At 38.5% G+C, this 18,874-nt stretch overlaps 1 protein-coding gene across 2 annotated transcripts; it reads right to left on the bottom strand.

Moving 5' to 3' along the window:
• Nucleotides 1-1,820: 1,820 nt before the first annotated feature.
• On the bottom strand, nt 1,821-16,672 carry LOC120539134 (group XIIB secretory phospholipase A2-like protein). 2 transcript variants are annotated; one of them, XM_039768948.1, is made up of 4 exons: nt 16,349-16,672; nt 6,108-6,184; nt 5,701-5,866; nt 1,821-2,993 (listed from the first exon to the last, which is right to left on the bottom strand). In XM_039768948.1, the coding sequence occupies exons 1-4, from the start codon at nt 16,596-16,598 to the stop codon at nt 2,875-2,877; spliced, it is 612 nt and encodes a 203-aa protein (XP_039624882.1). In that variant the 5' UTR covers nt 16,599-16,672; the 3' UTR covers nt 1,821-2,874. The 2 variants fall into 2 exon arrangements, with proteins under 2 accessions (XP_039624882.1, XP_039624875.1); XM_039768941.1 differs by having other exon boundaries at nt 6,096-6,184.
• Nucleotides 16,673-18,874: the final 2,202 nt, after the last annotated feature.

Below are 18,874 nucleotides of genomic sequence, written 5' to 3' on the forward strand. Positions count from 1 at the left end.
GAGGAGCCAGAATTGGAAGGAAGGAGACGAAGCTTGAAGAGGAGTGGTGGTAAAGAAAGGAAGAGAACTGTTTTGTGCTTGTGTTTTGGGGACTGTGTTTGGGCTGTGTGGCACGGGGAAGACGTGTTCCACAGCCGAAGAAAAATAAAGTCTTTGTGTTTTTTATACGTGCCTCCGTGCCCATCTGTGTCGTGTCAGGTGCCTATATAGCGCCTTTGTTACAATATATATAATATATATATATATATAATTTATTTATTTTTTGGTGTTGTTACAGAAATAATGAAAACTACTTTTTTAATTATGTCTTGTTTCAGACAGGTACATTACAGAAAAAAACTAAACAATATGACAGCTTGTAATTATGAGAAGCATTTTATTTTCTTTTATGCCATATGTAATATGGATAAATATTTTGTACATGTTTTGTATGTTAAAGTAAGTATTTTATGGAAATTTTATTTATGGTCAGTGAACAATAAGCCTACAGAATTTAATTTTGTTAATAAAAAAATGAAAAGTTAACACCTGTTGTCTATAGTGTAATTATAAAAATATACATTAATATAGGACATGAGGCTTCTATATGTCTGGTTATGCAGGAGATTAGTGTAAAAAGTTTTTTAAAGTGATAAAGGAAAAAAATTAGAATTGGAAAATAAGTAACATGAAATCGGTGGTCGATATCAACCTTAAAAAACCTGATCAGAGACCCCCATAAATGCAAGTCTGACCAGGCTAGCTGAATGTGTAATTAATGCTTGAGAGTCAAGAGGTAAACTGGAGAAATGTAGACACAAGGAGAGCATGTGGTGATCTGAATCCAGCCTGTTGCTGCTGTGAGGTGGTGGCAGTGCTAACTACAGCACCACCGTGCTGCATTAAAACCTTATGGAAAATGAAAAACAAAAAGTTAAAATTATCCTTCCAGACATGTGAAAAGGATACACTAATAGACTTGAGAGGATCCTGTATTAAGTATACACAAAATGCTCAAACGTGTATATACAACCCCAGAAAGTTGGGATGGTATGAAAACAATACAAATAAAAAAAGCAGGGGTTCATAAACTAATTTGACTTTTATTTTATTGCATACAGGAGGAACCCAAGATATTTCATGTTTTGTCTGGTCAGCTTCATTTCATTTGTTAACATACATCCATTCCTGCTACACATTGTAAATGGGGGCAAATTAGGATCAGTAATGCTTTAAAATAATTAAATCCTGATGTGATTTCAAACAGGTGATTGAGAAGCAAAGATGGGCAGAGGGTCTCCAGTCTGTCAATAAATGTGTGGGAAATTATTGAAATGTTTAAAAACAATGACCAGATAAAACATGAAATATCTGGGGTTCATACTGTCCTGTAATGAAATAAAAGTCAAAGTCAATCGAAGAATGACTATCTGCATTTTCCATACTGTCCCGACTTTTTCTAATTTGGGGCTGTACATTCGACAAATCTAGTGTATGACGCTACATATTAATCGTAAGAAATGGGCAAGCTTGTACATAAAATGTGATATTTACAACTGAGTACAGAATGTGGATAACCTAGGAAAGTTAGAATTGGGTGGTAAAAACGCACTGTACTGTACATACGTGTGCAGGTCTGTATACAGAATATTGTATTTATTGCATGATGAATCTCTGTTTGTATTTCAACATTACTTTTTGTGGTTATGCAGCGTTTTATTTGTCATATGAAACTTGTCGTTCTTGTATAGTACACTGAGCTTATTAGTGGAAGCATGATTAATAATGATAAGTTAAACACATTGCCTATTGGCAAAACACACATACAGTGAACAGAAGTGTACAAAAAGCAAATCGCAATTTAATTTAAGTACAAAATTCCACATAACTTTAATGGGCTGACCAAGAATATAAGAAACATGCAAACATGAATCATAGGTTACTTATTTAGCATGGCACACTGTAGCCGGTCACATTTGAGTCTTTTATGTCGCATACATGGGGAAAGAAAACTCCATGTTGTGCAGTTTTGGAACAGAAGGGTTTTCTGTTCACAGAGGTTGTAGAAATTTGTTTCATTGCTACTGAGAAATGGGAACGTGACTTTTCAATTCACATCTTCAGCCTCCAGTTAAATTAACAATGTGAATTCATTGCATCTAGCAAAATATTCATTAGCTATTCTGTAGATTGTCATCAGTGAATCTACCAATAAGTTAATTGCTGTGCCATTTGCCACAAACTATACATACAAAATAAATTTAGAAAAAAACAGAACTAAACACGTAACAAACCAACTTAATTTTTCATGATACAGCCCACCTTTTTGATTTTAATATATAATTTGGAGCAATACCCATTTTTAGAGATATTTTTCATCTTCTGTGCTTCTTGGTTTCTCAGAAAGTTTTATTACTAAATTACTATTACAACTGCAATGCAATGTACACTGTAAATTTATCAGATGCAATCTTGAAGATGCATTTCTTTCTCTCCCTTTCTTTAGGTGAGACAATATGGCGTCTCCAGATCTATTACTGTGCATGCAGTCTTGGGCCTGATTGCTTTTTCTGCTAAGTGTGCCAGAGTACTTAGCTACTGGGTCAAAACTGGGATTGCTCCAGATGTTGTTCACTTTTTCCAGTAGCTCCTGGTCTGCTCACGTGGCATCTTTCTTCATTGTTTCTTCACGGGCAGAGAGTGCCAAGTTTTATGTGTGACCAAGAGGTAAACTTTCTTTCAATTTGCTGCTCTTCTACTTCATATATTGTACATTATTAGCTTTTATAATGCTGTCGGGAAGATCTTTCCAAAACAAATTTGACAATTTTTGATGTCTCTGAAGAGCCGTAGGGCAAAAGTGATCTAATGTTGGTGGTGGAACTGTTTTCCGTTCTACAGTTCATCTTTCTCTTCTTCATTACAAATACATGCGGCTCGCTGGCTGTTCATAAAAGGTTTGCATCCCAGTGTCCAGACCGTGTTAAACATTGTGTCTGCGATTGTCTCACAGGCTGTAAAGAAACAAGTTGAAAAAAATGATTGATTAGTAGGGAGGTCAGGAGGGTCAGGTTTTCAGAACCGGCTACTGCTTCTCAAGCTTCTTCACTCATCTTAACTCTTTTTCTAATGTTTACGTTGTGCCCATCAGGAACTAATGAAGCCTAGGGACTTATAATGATGAATACCAATAGGAGAGCACTTATGTACAGGTTTAATGTTTCTGCTAACTATCCTCCTAACTCTCTAATCTAATAAGAAAGACCTTTTTTTTCCTAAGTCAAACCAGAGGAGAGCAACTGAACATTGACAAACACTCAAACCATCCGATGAGTGTGGAAGGCCATCCCACAACTTGGTAAAAGCTGCGATCAAGAGGGTCTGAACATGAACTAGAAATTTTGCAGGAGGTCATTTTAAATGAGGTTAATTTAATTATGCAAGCTGAAGCAAATCAGTCAGTTAATACTGGGCTGAGTGGAGGAAAAGCAGATCAGTCCAGTGAAAAATTCAGAATGGTTATTTCTACAGTTTGGACTGTTTCTGCCTATCCTACCAAGAAATCTTCCGGTTCAGGAAGGATTCTCCCAAAATTGCTCTGTCCCTGCTTTTTATTCTAAAGTAAAGAGGTGTTAAGCCCTAAGACTTAATTCTTAAATTAAAAATGTTGGAAATACACTACAAAAGATTATACACAAATAATAGGTAACTCAGCTCAATTAAAATATAAAATAGTTTTTTTGCAAGCAGAAAATGTCACTGTTTATTTCATTAAAATATTTTTTTTCTTTCATATAATTATACACACCCATTGTCATATACAATACAGGGACTGAATACTTTATAGAATGGGGTCATTCTCTGCTGACTACTGTCTTCTTATTAGGAGTTGATGCATTGACGACTGAAGGTCTATTTAATGCCTCCTAACAATTTTACCAATATAAGGATCACTCCATGTGATTTTGCTCACACTGTTACTTATATTGGTTGCATCTCTGCTGTTTGCAGGCAATGTTTTCCTTTTGGCCAAATTAGACTATTATATATCTCTGGTACATATTTGAACAGTGTACAACTGAGTGTGATGTGGTAGAATTACTACCTCCATATCTGATCCTCCAACAGTAAAGAGTTCTTGCCAGATAACGGGTTAACGGCTGTCCTGAATAGAAATATTCTAATACCTCCAAGTTCTTTGGGTCTTGTTCACAAGCAAGAATAGAAACAATTATGCGACTGACACAGTGGATCAGCAGTGGTTTTTTGAAGCATTGTATCGAACTATGGTCATGAAGTGGAACCTAAGTCCACAGATGAATGTGTCAGTTAACTGCACAGTCTACATTCATATTCTCACCTATGTTCACAAGTTTATGGGAAAGCGTGTTAAGGGTCCATGGCGGTGTGAGAGTTTTAGAAATAAAAACAGTGCCCCCCCCAGGCTCGGTGGGTGTGGGTGCATGCTGATGCAAAGCTGTGGGATGTTCGATTGGAAAGCTAGTTTATTGCTTATTAATATGCAGGTGCGATCAGCTCAACTGTTCCTCATGGACGCTCCACGGGTCATTACAAAAAACACCTACACTCCCAGAGTCTAAAGGACCCTAAGTAAGACAGAGAAGGAAGAAGAGAAAGATCTATGGCGAGAGCAAATTGATAAAGAGACAGGATTGAAAAAAGTGGAGTAAGGTCAGAAATTTGAGGAGGTGTATTGGACAAGAGGCATAGTGGTTGGGAAGAAGCCCCACAGTGAGTGAGACGATCAATGTTCTTAGGGTAGGGTTGCTCCTACTGAGCATCCAGGGAGCAGAAACATCACTTTGGCTTTGAGGATCATTCTCCGGATGCATGGGATGGTGGTAAGAAGATGAAGCTAGGTTTTGGCATCCCGGTGTTGACTGGCTGAGGTTTAATGGTTGACCTCGCATACCAGCGCCTCAGCTCTGCTGTGGAGACCTGATGGGTGAGTGGGGCGAAGACAAGAAGGAGAAAGACATGAAGGCTTGCAGCAGTAAACCTAAACCAATTTTGTGTCAATGGTTTTATTCTTTTAACCTGCGTTTGATTTATTTATTGCACTGATTTTAACTCCCACATAAAAGCCCTTGTTTTTATCATGGATTATCTATTTATTTTTTGAGATGACTTCGCAGTGCATTTCATTCTTTGGGACACTGCTTTTTATTTTTTTTGTAAATTGCACAATGCCCTGTTTGCACCTACCTTTGTTACTCTGTGTCCTCATTGCACTAGACCACTTTGGTTTTTATATTGATGTCCTGGGTTCAAAAGATCCCAAGGCTATAGGCAACCCCGGGCATCAAAGAGCTCTACTGCATATAGGATCCTGTGCAAGGTTTCTGGACTCGTTCTCTATGGGAAAATAACTCAAAGTATAACTGCTGTTTCTCTGAACCAACAGGAGCTAGTTAAGAAGCAGTTATGAAGGTCACTGAGAGGAGCAAAGCTGCAGGGCTTTTATTTCTCAATTGTCCTGGAAGCATCTGGGTTTCCCCAGAATTGGCTAGAGGAAGTTGTTAGGAACTTGTGTTTTGCTACTGTGACCCTCACTAAGAAAACAGAATGAAGATGATGCTAATGACGATTTGTTATTTAGTGTGTAACCAATTACTTTATATGTGCTGTGTAACAAAATGCAATCATTATTTTTATTTTTTTTTAAATGCAATTGCAAACAATACTTAGAAGAGCACTTACTTTCAACTTTGGATACGAATCCCAAACTCTTCTTGAGGTCTGAGCAAATTCCATACAGACACCAACGGAACTTGGCATCACAGCGGTACTTGTTCGCTCCACAGGTATCGTAGCAGAGGTCCAATTGATTGCAACATTTGGTCATTGCTGGAATTCCCAGATCCAGCTAAGATCAAAGAAATGCATTATTAAACTTTTTTTATTAAAGAAAGAATAGATAGATAAATTTGTTTGTAGCAAAGATGCTTGAATGTTGAATGTTTAACAGAAGCTGAACAAGAAAGACAGACTGTATAAACTTGAAAAGAGTGATTTGCTAGACTGAAAACAGTAACTGTCTTCTTCACCGGCCAAAGTCGGATCTGTTTTCAGGTAAAAAATGTTTTTTTACATACACTCTCTGGTACCTGGAGGCCCAAGAAGTAGGAACTGCATCCATTGGGCTCTGGAGTCTTGTATTCCGGCCGTGGCATTGGGGCTTTCCCTGGAGGCCAAGGAAAAAAAAAATGGTTAGATCAGACTAAGGTTTCCCCCTAGAGGATTGTGTTCATAAGAGCCAGTGTAGCACGAATAGTGTTTTTACATTTATATGATACTTTCAAAACCACCTAATCCAGTTCAGGTTTGCCAGGAGCCAGCTCCATCAAACATGAAGCAGAAAGAAACATCGGATAGACTACCAGTCCATTGCACAACTCGCTCAGGCCCATTCACACATGGGATCAATTTAGAAATGCCCATTAACCTAATACACAGTTTTCTGGGATTTGGGAGGAATCCCATAGTACCCAGAGAAAAGCCCTCACAGACATTAGTAGAATGAACACATCCACCAAGACACTGTGAGACAGCATCACTAACTATTGCAAAGTATGTTGCGTGTGTTCTTATACTATATATTCAAAATGGTGCCTTTATGATTCATTTGATTAGATTCTTAGGTTTTTCAAAGCTTCACTGTAAACCAGATGAATCCAAATACAGGATATAGAGACCTTTTTGGCTAGCTCACAAGCTGTTTAAGATGCATATGCTAAGCAACTATGTGTCCAGTGCATCCCACATTGAAATGCCCTCCAGGAGAAAGCCATTGTTGCTCCTGGAATGAAGCTTGCAATATGAAGTTTGTAACTGTGCTAATTTATCTATCTAATCTAGAATGAGGTGTATATTCCCTATTGCATCCATAAATTACTTCTTTAATAGTTACCAAAGTTGCAAATTACTATTAAATAATCAAGAACAATATCTCTCTATTGTATAAAAAAATCCTGTGATGAGACAAGACTTTTTTCAAGAGATTTTTTCAATTCTCGCGAGACGAGACTTTGGCCATGAGATTTTTTTCAAGTCATGCCCTCCTCTCAACCATATTCAACCACGCACACGGTACTGTTATCAACAGAAAAAATGAGTACACGGGCAATCCTAGCACCGAGAAACAATGAAGTCAAATAAATTAAAGCCAAAAATGACGATCGGTTACATGGCAAATTGGTTAAGTGCGTATGAGTCGATTATGCTGAAACAGTTGGTGGTGATCGTGCAGAAGATGAAAACATCAACTTATAATATCTCGAAGAATATCTACAACCGTTAACACCGTCCGGTCTTCCACCACACAAATTAATGTAGAAAGAAGGATGTATCCAAGAATGGGAATACATCTTCAGGGGATAACATTAGACAACAAAGGAGATCTTGATATGCCATCCATATTAAAACGTTAACAGTTTCCTGTTAGAATAGCTTTTGCAAAGACAATTAACAAATCTCAGAGCCAAACATTCAAAATTCAATCACGTGCAGTTATATGTGGCATTGTCACGATGAAAGTCCAAACACAGAATCAAAATTCAATGCGATATTGACAAAAATGTAATTAAAAAAATTGTTTTTACTGAAGTTTTACAGGAAAAGTGTAAGTTTAAAAAGTATTTGCATGTTAATTTCAAAGGCAAAAAAATCGTATTACGCAACGAACAACTGTAACGCAACATGAAACATAATTTACTTTCAAATTATTACATTTTACTATTTTTTTATATGTTTAATTACTCGCTGTAATGTAAAATAGTTAGTTCTATTATGCATATGTAACAATTCTCATGAAAATAACAATCTGTTTAAATTGTACATCCGCATCCCCATACGTGAGCAGCAGAACTGCAAAGAGGCGAATGTGTAGCGCAGGCCCGGGGGTTGACGAGCGAAGTAAGGAGGGGGAAAAGCCCCCTAGTATTAAAATAAAATAATCTTTGCCATTTTATGTGGCACCCTAGGTCTTTGTGCCACCCTGCATCCTTGCAATAGTGTCTCAGACAACTTAATTTATAGACCACAAAGATTTAATGTGGAGAGGTTTGGCATTTCTTTTGCAATCTTGCTTGGTACAATTCAAGGCATCTGAAATTTGCAACTGATAAGCATTAATCCAAACAAGATGCCATCTGTCTAGATTCTAGCATGTTGACAAAAAAGCCTTTAATAAAATTAGATGGGTAGAAATTTGACCAGAGCTTCATCTCTGTGAACCTTGAAAGATGACTATTTGCATTATCTACATAGAGTTATGTAGACTTTTCAAGAACCTAGAAAATGATGTGCAATACAAAGACATTTATTTATTTCATAAAAACCTATGTTACCTATGCTAAGTGCAACTCTGTGTTTCTTATCACCCTGGTTAACAAAAGCATGACTGTTATTCCAAAACTTTGTATTAGCCAGTGCAAGTATCAACCACAGCCCAAAGGATTATGGGTTGGAATCCTGTTCATTGTGCAAAAAAAAAAAGAATGACCAAAAAAAAAAATCATTGGTACAAACAAAATAAACATCAAAGTGAAAACAATGAATCTTAGATGACAAATTTTATCATACTAATTAAAAAGGCCACATAGTTAAAGCCTAAATTGCATTTTGATGCCTATGAAAATCATTTAATGAACCGAACAGAAAGTGGAAACTATTCCAGGATGTATTGGCCTTAATTTAACTCAGAAGCTGAAAAATTCAGACTGAAAATGGTGTTGAGCCCACGAAACAATGAATCTAATATACAAAGCTGTACATGTGTTTGTATGTCTGTGTGTTTGTCCGGTATGCAAATCCACAATTTGGCATTGATTCTCTGTTCATACAGGGGATGACCACAGGCTATGCTTCAGTCTGCAATTTATTTAGTAACCACACCTGTGATTTTCTTTTACAGAAGTGCCCCTAGGATCCACTTTTAGTGATCCCTATGGTGGGTTTAGTCAGTGAAACTTTGTTTTCATGGGCAAAATTTTTCCCTCTGAGAAACTTATGTAGTGTCTGGACCTGCACTTTACTCCACCCCAGGCAGTGCCGCGTACCCCTGCTAGTACCCGATAGAACATGAGAATTGATGGTGTTAGCTCGATGTTCTTCATAACATTGAGTAAACAGGCAGGGAGTGTATTTTTCCATATTGTTAAACATATGGTTTCTAGTTAAAGTGTAAACAGAAGGTAATAATATGTTCTACATGTGTTGGGTCAGACTTTAATTTTTGAAGTAATTTATATCCATCATCCAACCCGCTATATCCTAACTACAGGGTCACGGGGGTCTGCCGGAGCCAATCCCAGCCAACACAGGGCACAAGGCAGCCCACCGCCAGGCACACCCACACACCAAGCACAATTTAGAATCACCAATGCACCTAACCAGCATGTCTTTGGACTGTGGGAGGAAACCCACACAGATACGGGGAGAACATGCAAACTCCACGCAAGGAGGATCCGGGAAGTGAAACCGGGTCTCCTAACTGCAAGGCAGCAGCGCTACCCACTGTGCCACCGCACCGCCCAAGTTTTTTCATATGTGTATCATTAATAATGAATTTAATATTTTGGTTTTCAAAAAGTATTTGTTTATACAGACCAAGCTGTGTAGCCCCCCACTCTATGTGGAATGCTGTTTAGGCTGTAAATGTCATACGCATTAGAATATGTCATTCCTATGAACATGTGCAAGCGTGTCAGACCATCAAAGCTTAAGTAAAGATAACATGTCATGGAGGGATGGCAGTATTTTATGGAAAAATGCAGTCAATGTTAAGTTAACCACATATCACTATGATGCACTGTGAGTTTTGTTTTGTTCCTTCTTCTTCTTTCAACCACTCCCGTTATTTCTTTTTGTCTCTATGATTTCATAAATTTAATTCACATGAGTTTATTTTGTGATGTAAATTGGTAAAATATGCACATAACTCATTAGATAATATACAGTATACCTTGTATGACATGGTGTGCCAATTTCAATACATGTAAATGAAAAGTTTTATTATATGTGTGCACCTAGACACAAACCGTTTTTGTTTGATACTCTCTGATATCACACATTTGCAGTAAAGGGAGTGTAGAATGAGTCAAAGAGAGAAAATGTGATTAAAAAAGATAGGAAGGTAATGAAGAAAAAAACAGATCTTTTATTTTGGTGTCATTACCTCCTAAAGGTTAGTGACTAAAGGCTAACCTCCTTGGGCAGGCCAATAACACCAAAACCCCAATATTATCTTGGAGCTAGATCTTAAGAGCTAGATTTTCTTTGTCAGTTTATCTTGTCAATATTTCATACATAAGTCAAGTAGTAGAAGGTGTCTGGGAAAAAGATTATTTAGAGCACGGGTGTCAAACTCCAGGCCTGGAGGGCCGCAGTGGCTGCAGGTTTTCTTTCTAACCCTTTTCCTAATCAGTGTCCAGTTTTCACTGCTAATTAACTTCTTTTCCCTCTATTTTAATAGCCCTGTTTTTAAGGATTAAGTCTTCTGAATTGATTCTTGTCTTCATTAAATGACAGACCAAACAGAAATGAGACCTGAAACAAGCCAACAGATAGATGACCAACTAAATTGGGGTTTCAAACTCCAACCAGTTCCTTAATGAGAAGCTGATTCTTGCTGTTAATTAAACCCGTTATTCAATTCCATGGCTTGTTGCTGCTCTCTTTTTGCCACAGCAGACATTTCCAAAACTGTTGATATTCAGTTTTTTTCTAAGAACTCCTAAAATGTTTTGGTAACCTGAGGGATCAACCTTACTGAGGCCTTCATCTTTATTTTCAGATTTTGTTTGATGGGTACAGGTGAGCTGGTCATGTCTTGCTTGTTTTATGTCTCATTACTGTCCGGCTGCTAATTAAGGAAAAAACAACTAAGGGGCCTGAGTCAAGCTAATTAAAGCTAAGGCTAAAGAAGTTAATTAGCATAAAAAACTGGTCACGAATTAAGAAGATGGTTAGAATGAAAACCTGCAGCCACTGCTGCCCACTGGGACTGGAGTTCGACACCACTGATTTAGAGAGACAGAAGTTTTGACGTATTTATTTCAGAAAAGAAAGCGAAAGGTTTCGAGAGAGTGGCATCGTGTGGTATGTTCCTTAGCAAATGCAAGTAAGAGTATTAGAACATTAGAACAATCTAGACGAGAACAGTCCATTCAGCCTAACAAAGCTCACCAGTCCTATCCACTTAATTTTTCCAAAAAAACATCAAAACTAATTTTGAAAGTCCCTAACGTCTTATTGTCTACCACACTATTTGGTAGCTTATTCCAAGTGTCTATCGTTCTTTGTGTAAAGAAAAACCTCCTAATGTTTGTGCAAAATTTACCCTGAACAAGTTTCCAACTGTGTCCCCGTGTCCTTGATGAACTCATTTTAAAATAACAGTCTCAACCGAAGTAAGAATTTCACTGTACCCTTTACACGTGACAATAATGACCCTAAAAACCTATTAATTGGATAAAGAGGTTTAATTCTTTGACTAAGACCTAGATACTTATAAATATAGAGCTGAGGAATAACATCTTTTTCAAAATGAGTGGAGCCTATTCAAGCAGATTTGGCACATGACAGGATGCAACCCTGGATATTTACATTTACTTATTTGGCTGATGGCTTTATCCAAGGCAACTTACAACATGTATGATGTAATTGGTTGTGTAATTGGATCACAGGCAGGTCAAGTGACTTGCTCAAGGTCACACAGTGTCAACAAGTCCTTTCCTTTTGTGGTCCACTCACAGTACATGAGACCAGCTTAGAGCTGCCTAACAAACCTAACACACACATTGGGAGGAAGACAAGAAATAATCCACTACAAGTATTGTCTTTTGTGTTTCATGTATTGTATGCCTATTGCCCTCATAGGGTGGCATCATGACAAGTGTGGCTACCTCACAGCTTCAGAATTCTGAGTTTGAATCTCTGCCGGGGTGCTGTCTGTGTGGATTTTGCATGTTCTTCCTGTGTATGTCCAAAGTCAAAGACTATTAACTTAATAACTTACTGGGTTATACCTTATCTGATGAAGGGGCCTTAGCTGCCTTGAAAGCTTGCATTTGTAATCTAGTTAGCGAATAAAAGGTGTCATTTCACCCTACTTTCTCCTGGCCTAGCATATGTAAGCGTGTCCTGTCGAGAGCTGATTCTTTCATCGTACTCCGTGAGGCCAGGATAGCCACTTGCTACCTGTAACCCTAAACTGGATAAACACGTTAGGTAATACATGAATGAACATACTGTATACCATCATCTAGAATCCATCCATCCATCCATTATCCAGCCTGCTATATCCTAACCTCGAGTCTGCATGGGTTTCCTTCGGGTGCTCCAGTTTCCTTCCACAGTCCAAAGACATGCAGGTTAGGTGCATTGGCGATCCTAAATTGTCCCTAGTGTGTGTTTGGTGTGTGTGTGTGTGCCCTGCGGTGGGCTGGCGCCCTGCCCAGGGATTTGTTCCTGCCTAGTGCCCTGTGTTGGCTGGGATTGGCTCATCTAGAATCACAGTGCCTGATTACTCCTCTCGTTACTAGCAAGTTGATTGGCACTACAGTCTTACATTTACATTTGATGCCCTGTCTTACTTTGCACATTTTATCCATACCATTTTATTCCATGTGTCCTGCAGTTTTCTTTTGCACCTAAACTCATACATTTTAGGTTAATGTTTGGCCCCATAAGCAAATGGATTCTTGGGATAACAAACCCATCCAAGGTTTGTTCCTGTCCTGTTCTGTTCCTGGTTGCTGAGTGAGGCTCTAACAGGTTTTTAAGATAAGCAGATTCAGTAATGGGTGGTGGGAAATTTAATAGATGGGTGTTTTTTAAAATGAGCATCGCTGACTTACTCATAAGAGAGAAATCTAAAGCAGTGGCGTCACTAGGGTTGGTGTCACCCGTTGTGGTAACCAGGGTTGGATTATGACCTCCATAGGCCCCTGGGTGACTTGATAAATAGCACTCCTTAAAAGAGAGTTAAATAATTCAGCATGCGCACAACCTAACCATTTAATCCAGCCGGGTAATTCCTACTATTAATACCAGTTGGATACTCTGTCATTTCATTGAGCAGCTGGTGATTTCAGCCCATGGACTGCCTCCATTTTATTAATCAGTTTGGTGTCCCCCTTCAGCCTAAACCACTGCAAAGAAATTTTATAGGCAGTCATTTGAGTGTCACCCAGTGTGGTCTGCACCCCTTGAACCCCACTAGTGATACTGTACCACTGGTCTGAAGACTGCCCACGATCATAGAAGTTATGAACACAAAATATGAGGCTTGAATGCAAAAACTGAAAATAAATGTAAAAAGCCTTCCTCTAAATCACAAAATTTCCGACAACACTAATCAAACATTTGCTAGACTGGAACACAATAAAAAACAGCGAGCAGGTGTCAGAGGGCTTTTTGTTTAATCTGAACTGTAATATATAGCATAGCCTTCATTGAGTGATATACTTTCACCAATGCAAGCCCAGTTCTGAAAGCTTGGTGATCACCTTAATGAAAGTGTATTTGCAGGCTGTGAGCCAGGAGGAATCAGGCGATCTTAGTAGGCACAGAGTGCCCTTGAGCCAGCAACCTGGCACAGATAGTTCAACATCAGCAGCACTTGCTTGAACTGACTGGCACTGAGGTGACATCATTCACTCTGCTATCTTTTAGACTTTCAAACATATAAAAAAGCAAGCCCAGCCCACCCATCCACCATACTACTGGTTCACTTTGCTAACACCATTACCTTTCTTGACATCTCTGCCAATTTTTAAGTCAGTGCTAAATAAAAAAAAGAATATACTTGTTTTTAGTGTACAGTACTGATTAGATTTTTGACAAATTTTGTCAAATTCTCTAACGTCCACACCTTCATTAGATGAAACACATATGCTAGTAAGTGGAACGGAAATAAATCCATTTGAAATCTGCTTTGTTTGGAAAAATCTTGTTTCGTGTACGTTGGGTAGCTGGTAATGGTGTAAACCCTCAGTGCTTTTTCCAGGAATTCAGTTTCTGCCTGAGGTGCCCTTGTGCCGCTGTTCTCTTTATGTATTTTGGATTTCCTTTATCCACTCATTGACTCCGAATTGACCTGGCATGTGCTACTGTGAGGGTTGGGTGCCCTTTTCAGGATATGCCCCAGACTTTGTACTTTTTTTTGCCATAAGAATACACTTTGACTCCCTGTGGCCAACACTGGGATTTATCAGGTTTTGTCAATAAATGAATTAGGAAGATACATAAGCAAACAACCAAACTAACCCCATGGTGGAATTTTGACCCTGACAGTCACAGCAAAACAGAAATCAACTGCTCTTTTATTTTGCTTGTGTGACAAATACTTTGTATGTGACATCATTATGGGGTGATGGAGGCCTTTCCAAGCAAACACTGGCCTGAGCAGTGGACGGGTATGTAAATAAATAGGAATGTGACTTCTTTGAGTAACGGGAGATTTACTCTTATCCCGACCATTCTAAAAATGGTTTCCTTGTGAATAAATTGAATTTCCATATTAGTTAAAAAAAGGAAAATATTCATCTTATCCCCAAGGAACAAATCAAGGGGATGAATCCTAATAACATGGTGCCAAGAAGTAAATATGTAGACCCAATTCCAGGGACCCCAGGATTTCAAATGCTCATCTTCCCAAGTTTCCCTTCAGCCTGAGAGCTATGAACGGACCCACAGAATTGATTTCATGGAGGTAAATGTGAACCAAAACAACTTTGTAGTTTGTTTATATAGAGATGACAGGATTCGGGTGATGCTAGAATGGTGGTGCAATGTCTGTCTGATTCACAGGTCCAGAGGCCTGAGATAGATATGCAGCTTACACACACACACATTTGATCTAAAGTTTCCCTGAACATGCTTGTTTCCTCAAACATCACAAAGATGTGTATGTTACCTGCCAGATAATTTGTGAAAAACATCTTGTTGTGGTATAAGTGGATTTAGAAAAATTATATATATATATATATATATATATATATATATATATATATATATATATATATATCTCCATCCATCCATCCATTTTCTAGCCAGTCCCAGCCAACACAGGGCACAAGGCAGGAACCTATATATATATATACTGTATATATATATATATATATATGCAGCTGGAGATCCACAAAGGGAGAAAATGAATCACTTTATGAATCATAAAGTAGTTTTTATTCCTGAGCTTTCAGCCCCTGCCAGGGACCTTCATCAGAGGATACTGCTTAGACTTACAAGAGTCAAAGGCTATATATATATATGTATATATACTCAGCAAAAAAAGAAACGTCCCTTTTTCAGGACTGTGTATTTCAACAATAATGTTTTAAAAATCCAAATAACTTTACAGATCTTCATTGTAAAGGGTTTAGACAATGTTTTCCATGCATGTTCAATTAACCATAATCAATGAATTAAATGCACCTGTGGAATGGTCGTTAAGACCTTAACAGCTTACAGAAAGTAGGCATTAAAGGTCACAGTTCTAAAAACGCAGGACACTAAAGAGACTTGTCTACCGACTGTGAAAAACACCCAAAGAAAGATGCCCAGGGTCCCTGCTCATCTGCGTGAACGTGCATTAGGCATGCTGCAGGGAGGCATGAGGACTGCTGATGTGGCTAGGGCAATAAATTGCCATGTCCGCACTGTGAGACGCCTAAGACAGCGTAACAGGGAGACAGGAAGGACAGCTGATCATCCTCGCAGTGGAAGAGCCCGGATCTCAATCCCATTGAGCACGTCTGGGACCTGTTGGATCGCAGGGTGAGGGCTAGGGCCATTCCCCCCAGAAATGTCCAGGAACTTGCAGGTGCCTTGGTGGAAGAGTGGATCTCACAGCAAGAACTGACAAATCTGGTCCAGTCCATGAGGAGGAGATGCACTGCAGTACTTCAAGCAGCTGGTGGCCACACCACATACTGACTGGTACTTTTGATTTTGAGCCTCCCTTCATTCAGAGACACATTGTGAAACATTTTTAGTTTATGTCTTATGGTGTTGACTCTTTTAGTGTTCATACAAATATTTACACATTAAGTTTACTGAAAGTAAAAACAGTTGAAAGTCAGAGGACGTTTCTTTTTTGCTGAGTATATATATATATATATATATATATATATATATATATATATATATATATATATAAAAATAAAAATAAATATATATATATATATAAAAATAAAATAAATATATATATATATATATATATATATATATATATATATATGAAACAGAAAAAAGGGATTGGTCTAAAAATCAAAGGAAATTGGTAATAACCATTGCCATTAAAAATAATATTGTACTATTTTGAGTTTTTTCTTACTCTACTTACCAAATCGGCACCTGTATTGACAGACCCCATTACGACCTCCAAGCAGCTCCAGAAAAGAATCAAAATAACCATTGACTGCCTCAAAGCTATCTCGGATGGAACCGATACCCCAGTCGCTGTCCTCTTCTTGCTTGGTCTCAGTTGTATTCACAGTCTGCTCTGGAGCAGAGGTGACAACTTCTGTCTCCTGGGTATGTGACAGCCATAGATAGGAGCTCAGGAGCAGCAGAACAAGCACTGATGGCTTCATGATGGAACAGAAGCTTTCCAGAGTCAAGGCTTCCAGTCTCGATCCTGCAAATGCTTAGGAGTGATAGAAATGGGTCTGCCAGGCAAATACATAAACTTACGCTGGCTGACTACGAAAGCAGTCCCCCGCCTACCTGCTGTGGACTTTACTCCTGAAAAATCTGAGCCAGACAGCTGGACGGGCTCGTAAACCAGTCCAAGGGTCATCCCCAATCAGATGTATTACAGCTGAGGCCACCACTGCCCCTCAGGTAAAGGCATTCTCCTCTCATATCTGGTGGGCTGGAACAGTGAGCTCTAATGTTGTCTGTGAGAATTATTTCTCGGTTCCTCTCTTGGGTTTGTAATTACATGATACAAGAAAGCTTATAGCTACTAGTCAAATATCAATCATCTACTTACAGAGAAAAGAACCAAATTCCACTGTAAACATCCCCTGGCCAAGAGGACAAACTCACCTTTAAAATTCAGCTTGTGTACATGTACTATCATTTTGTTTGCTGCATTTAGTAATTTGTAATGGGGCCAGCAGTGAAAGGTGCTATATAAAATGGGGCTTAAAAGAAGTTTACCTCTCAGTCACTTCCAAAGAGGAATCAGTAAAGTCTTCAGATATTAAAAACAGCAAATGAAATAAAAGCCAGTTACATATGTGGATCCAGGAAAATCATTTAGATTATTAAAACAATTCAAATTAAGTAACTTATTTTCCAACCGGTGTTTTCTACAGTATATAGCATCTACATTTTCTCTTCATGCTCAATAAAGTTTACTCTTTTAACTTCCATTTCCTCTTGTAGTTGAAGAATGTGCTAAAATATCCTGGTATGAGTTAGTGTGGGTGTGTTGGTGTTAGATGAGCAACCTGTCCAGCATCAGTTCCTGAATTATAACTGATGTTGGCAGAACAGGCTCCAGTTGTAATATATATATATATATATATATACGGTATACTGTAGATAGATTATCTCTGATTGAAATTACCACACTCCTCTTGATTGGTTCAGATTCTACCTCTCAGGCCGCACTTAGTTCATCCAGTTTAAAACTTTCACATCCCAACCCACCGCAGTTACTTCTGGTGTGCCCCAAGCCTCTGTCCTGGGGCCTCTTCTTTTTATTATTTACCTTCTTCCCCTTGGCAATATCTTTAGTAAACATAACATTAATTTTCACTATTATACTGATGACACCCAACTCTACCTTGCTAGTAAACCCACCTCTTCTTTTGCACCATCTTTGCTTATTGACTGTATTGCTGAAATTAAATTCTGGTTTTCTTCAAATGTTCTTAAATTAAACAGTGACAAAAGTGAGGTTTTCCTCATTGACTCAAAATCATCATCATCCAAAGCCGATAATCTTTCTCTTGTGATTGAGAACTCTGTTGTTTCTTCATCACCTCAGGTTAAGTGTCTGGGTGTCATCCTCAACAGTACTCTTTCTTTCCAATCTCACATTAATAACATCACCCAGTCTGCTTACTTCCACCTACGTAATATTAATCGCATCCGTCCCTCCCTCACTCCCCATATCACTGCCATTCATGTTCACATTTTTGTTACTTCTCGTCTGGACTACTGCAATTCACTCCTCTTTGGTCTCTCTAATAAATCTCTCCATAAGCTTCAGCTACTCCAGAATTCTGCAGCTCGCATCATTACTCGAACCTCATCTATTCACCATATTACTTCGGTCTTGCAGCAGCTTCATTGGCTCCCGGTTAAGTTTTGAATTAATTTTAAAATTTTGCTATTAACCTTTAAGGCCATTTATAACCTCGCTCCTCCATATCTGTCTGACCTTCTTCATGTTGCCATTCCCTCCCGTCACCTTAGATCCTCTTCCTCCATCCACCTGACCGTCCTTCTCGCCCGTCTAACCTCCATGGGGAGCAGAGCATTCAGCTGTCCTGCTCCCAAGCTCTGGAACTCACCACCTACTGAGCTAAGAAATATCAAATCTTTTTTAACCTTTAAATGTAAACTTAAAACGCATCTGTTTAAAATGGGATTTCCTTTATGATTACGGTGGCTTTGTTTGGTTTTAATCAGGCATGTCAAACTCGCTACCATTGGTGGGCCGCTTTGACTGCCATACGTATGTCAGCGGGCCGCACTGTAACAAATACTATTACAGTATACTGCTATACAAAGTTACTGTAGCTTTCTTTCCAGTGCTGAAAACTTTAAAAAATGTAACACTTAAAGTTTAAAGAAAATCAATTTATTTACATACAATGTCTGTACAACAGCGTACAATTAGAGTCTTAGTATC

This window comes from Polypterus senegalus, chromosome 1, assembly GCF_016835505.1.
Source record: "Polypterus senegalus isolate Bchr_013 chromosome 1, ASM1683550v1, whole genome shotgun sequence".
Taxonomy (NCBI): domain Eukaryota; kingdom Metazoa; phylum Chordata; class Cladistia; order Polypteriformes; family Polypteridae; genus Polypterus; species Polypterus senegalus.

What these genes read in the sequence shown, in the direction of transcription:
- LOC120539134 (XM_039768941.1), bottom strand. Translation starts at nt 16,598, where the DNA reads ATGAAGCCATCAGTGCTTGTTCTGCTGCTCCTGAGCTCCTATCTATGG. An exon ending in TCAATACAGGTGCCGATTTG is followed by an intron (nt 6,185 to 16,348) that starts GTAAGTAGAGTA and finishes CTTGGCCTCCAG; the next exon opens with GGAAAGCCCCAATGCCACGG. An exon ending in ATTCGTATCCAAAGTTGAAA is followed by an intron (nt 2,994 to 5,700) that starts GTAAGTGCTCTT and finishes GTTTCTTTACAG; the next exon opens with CCTGTGAGACAATCGCAGAC.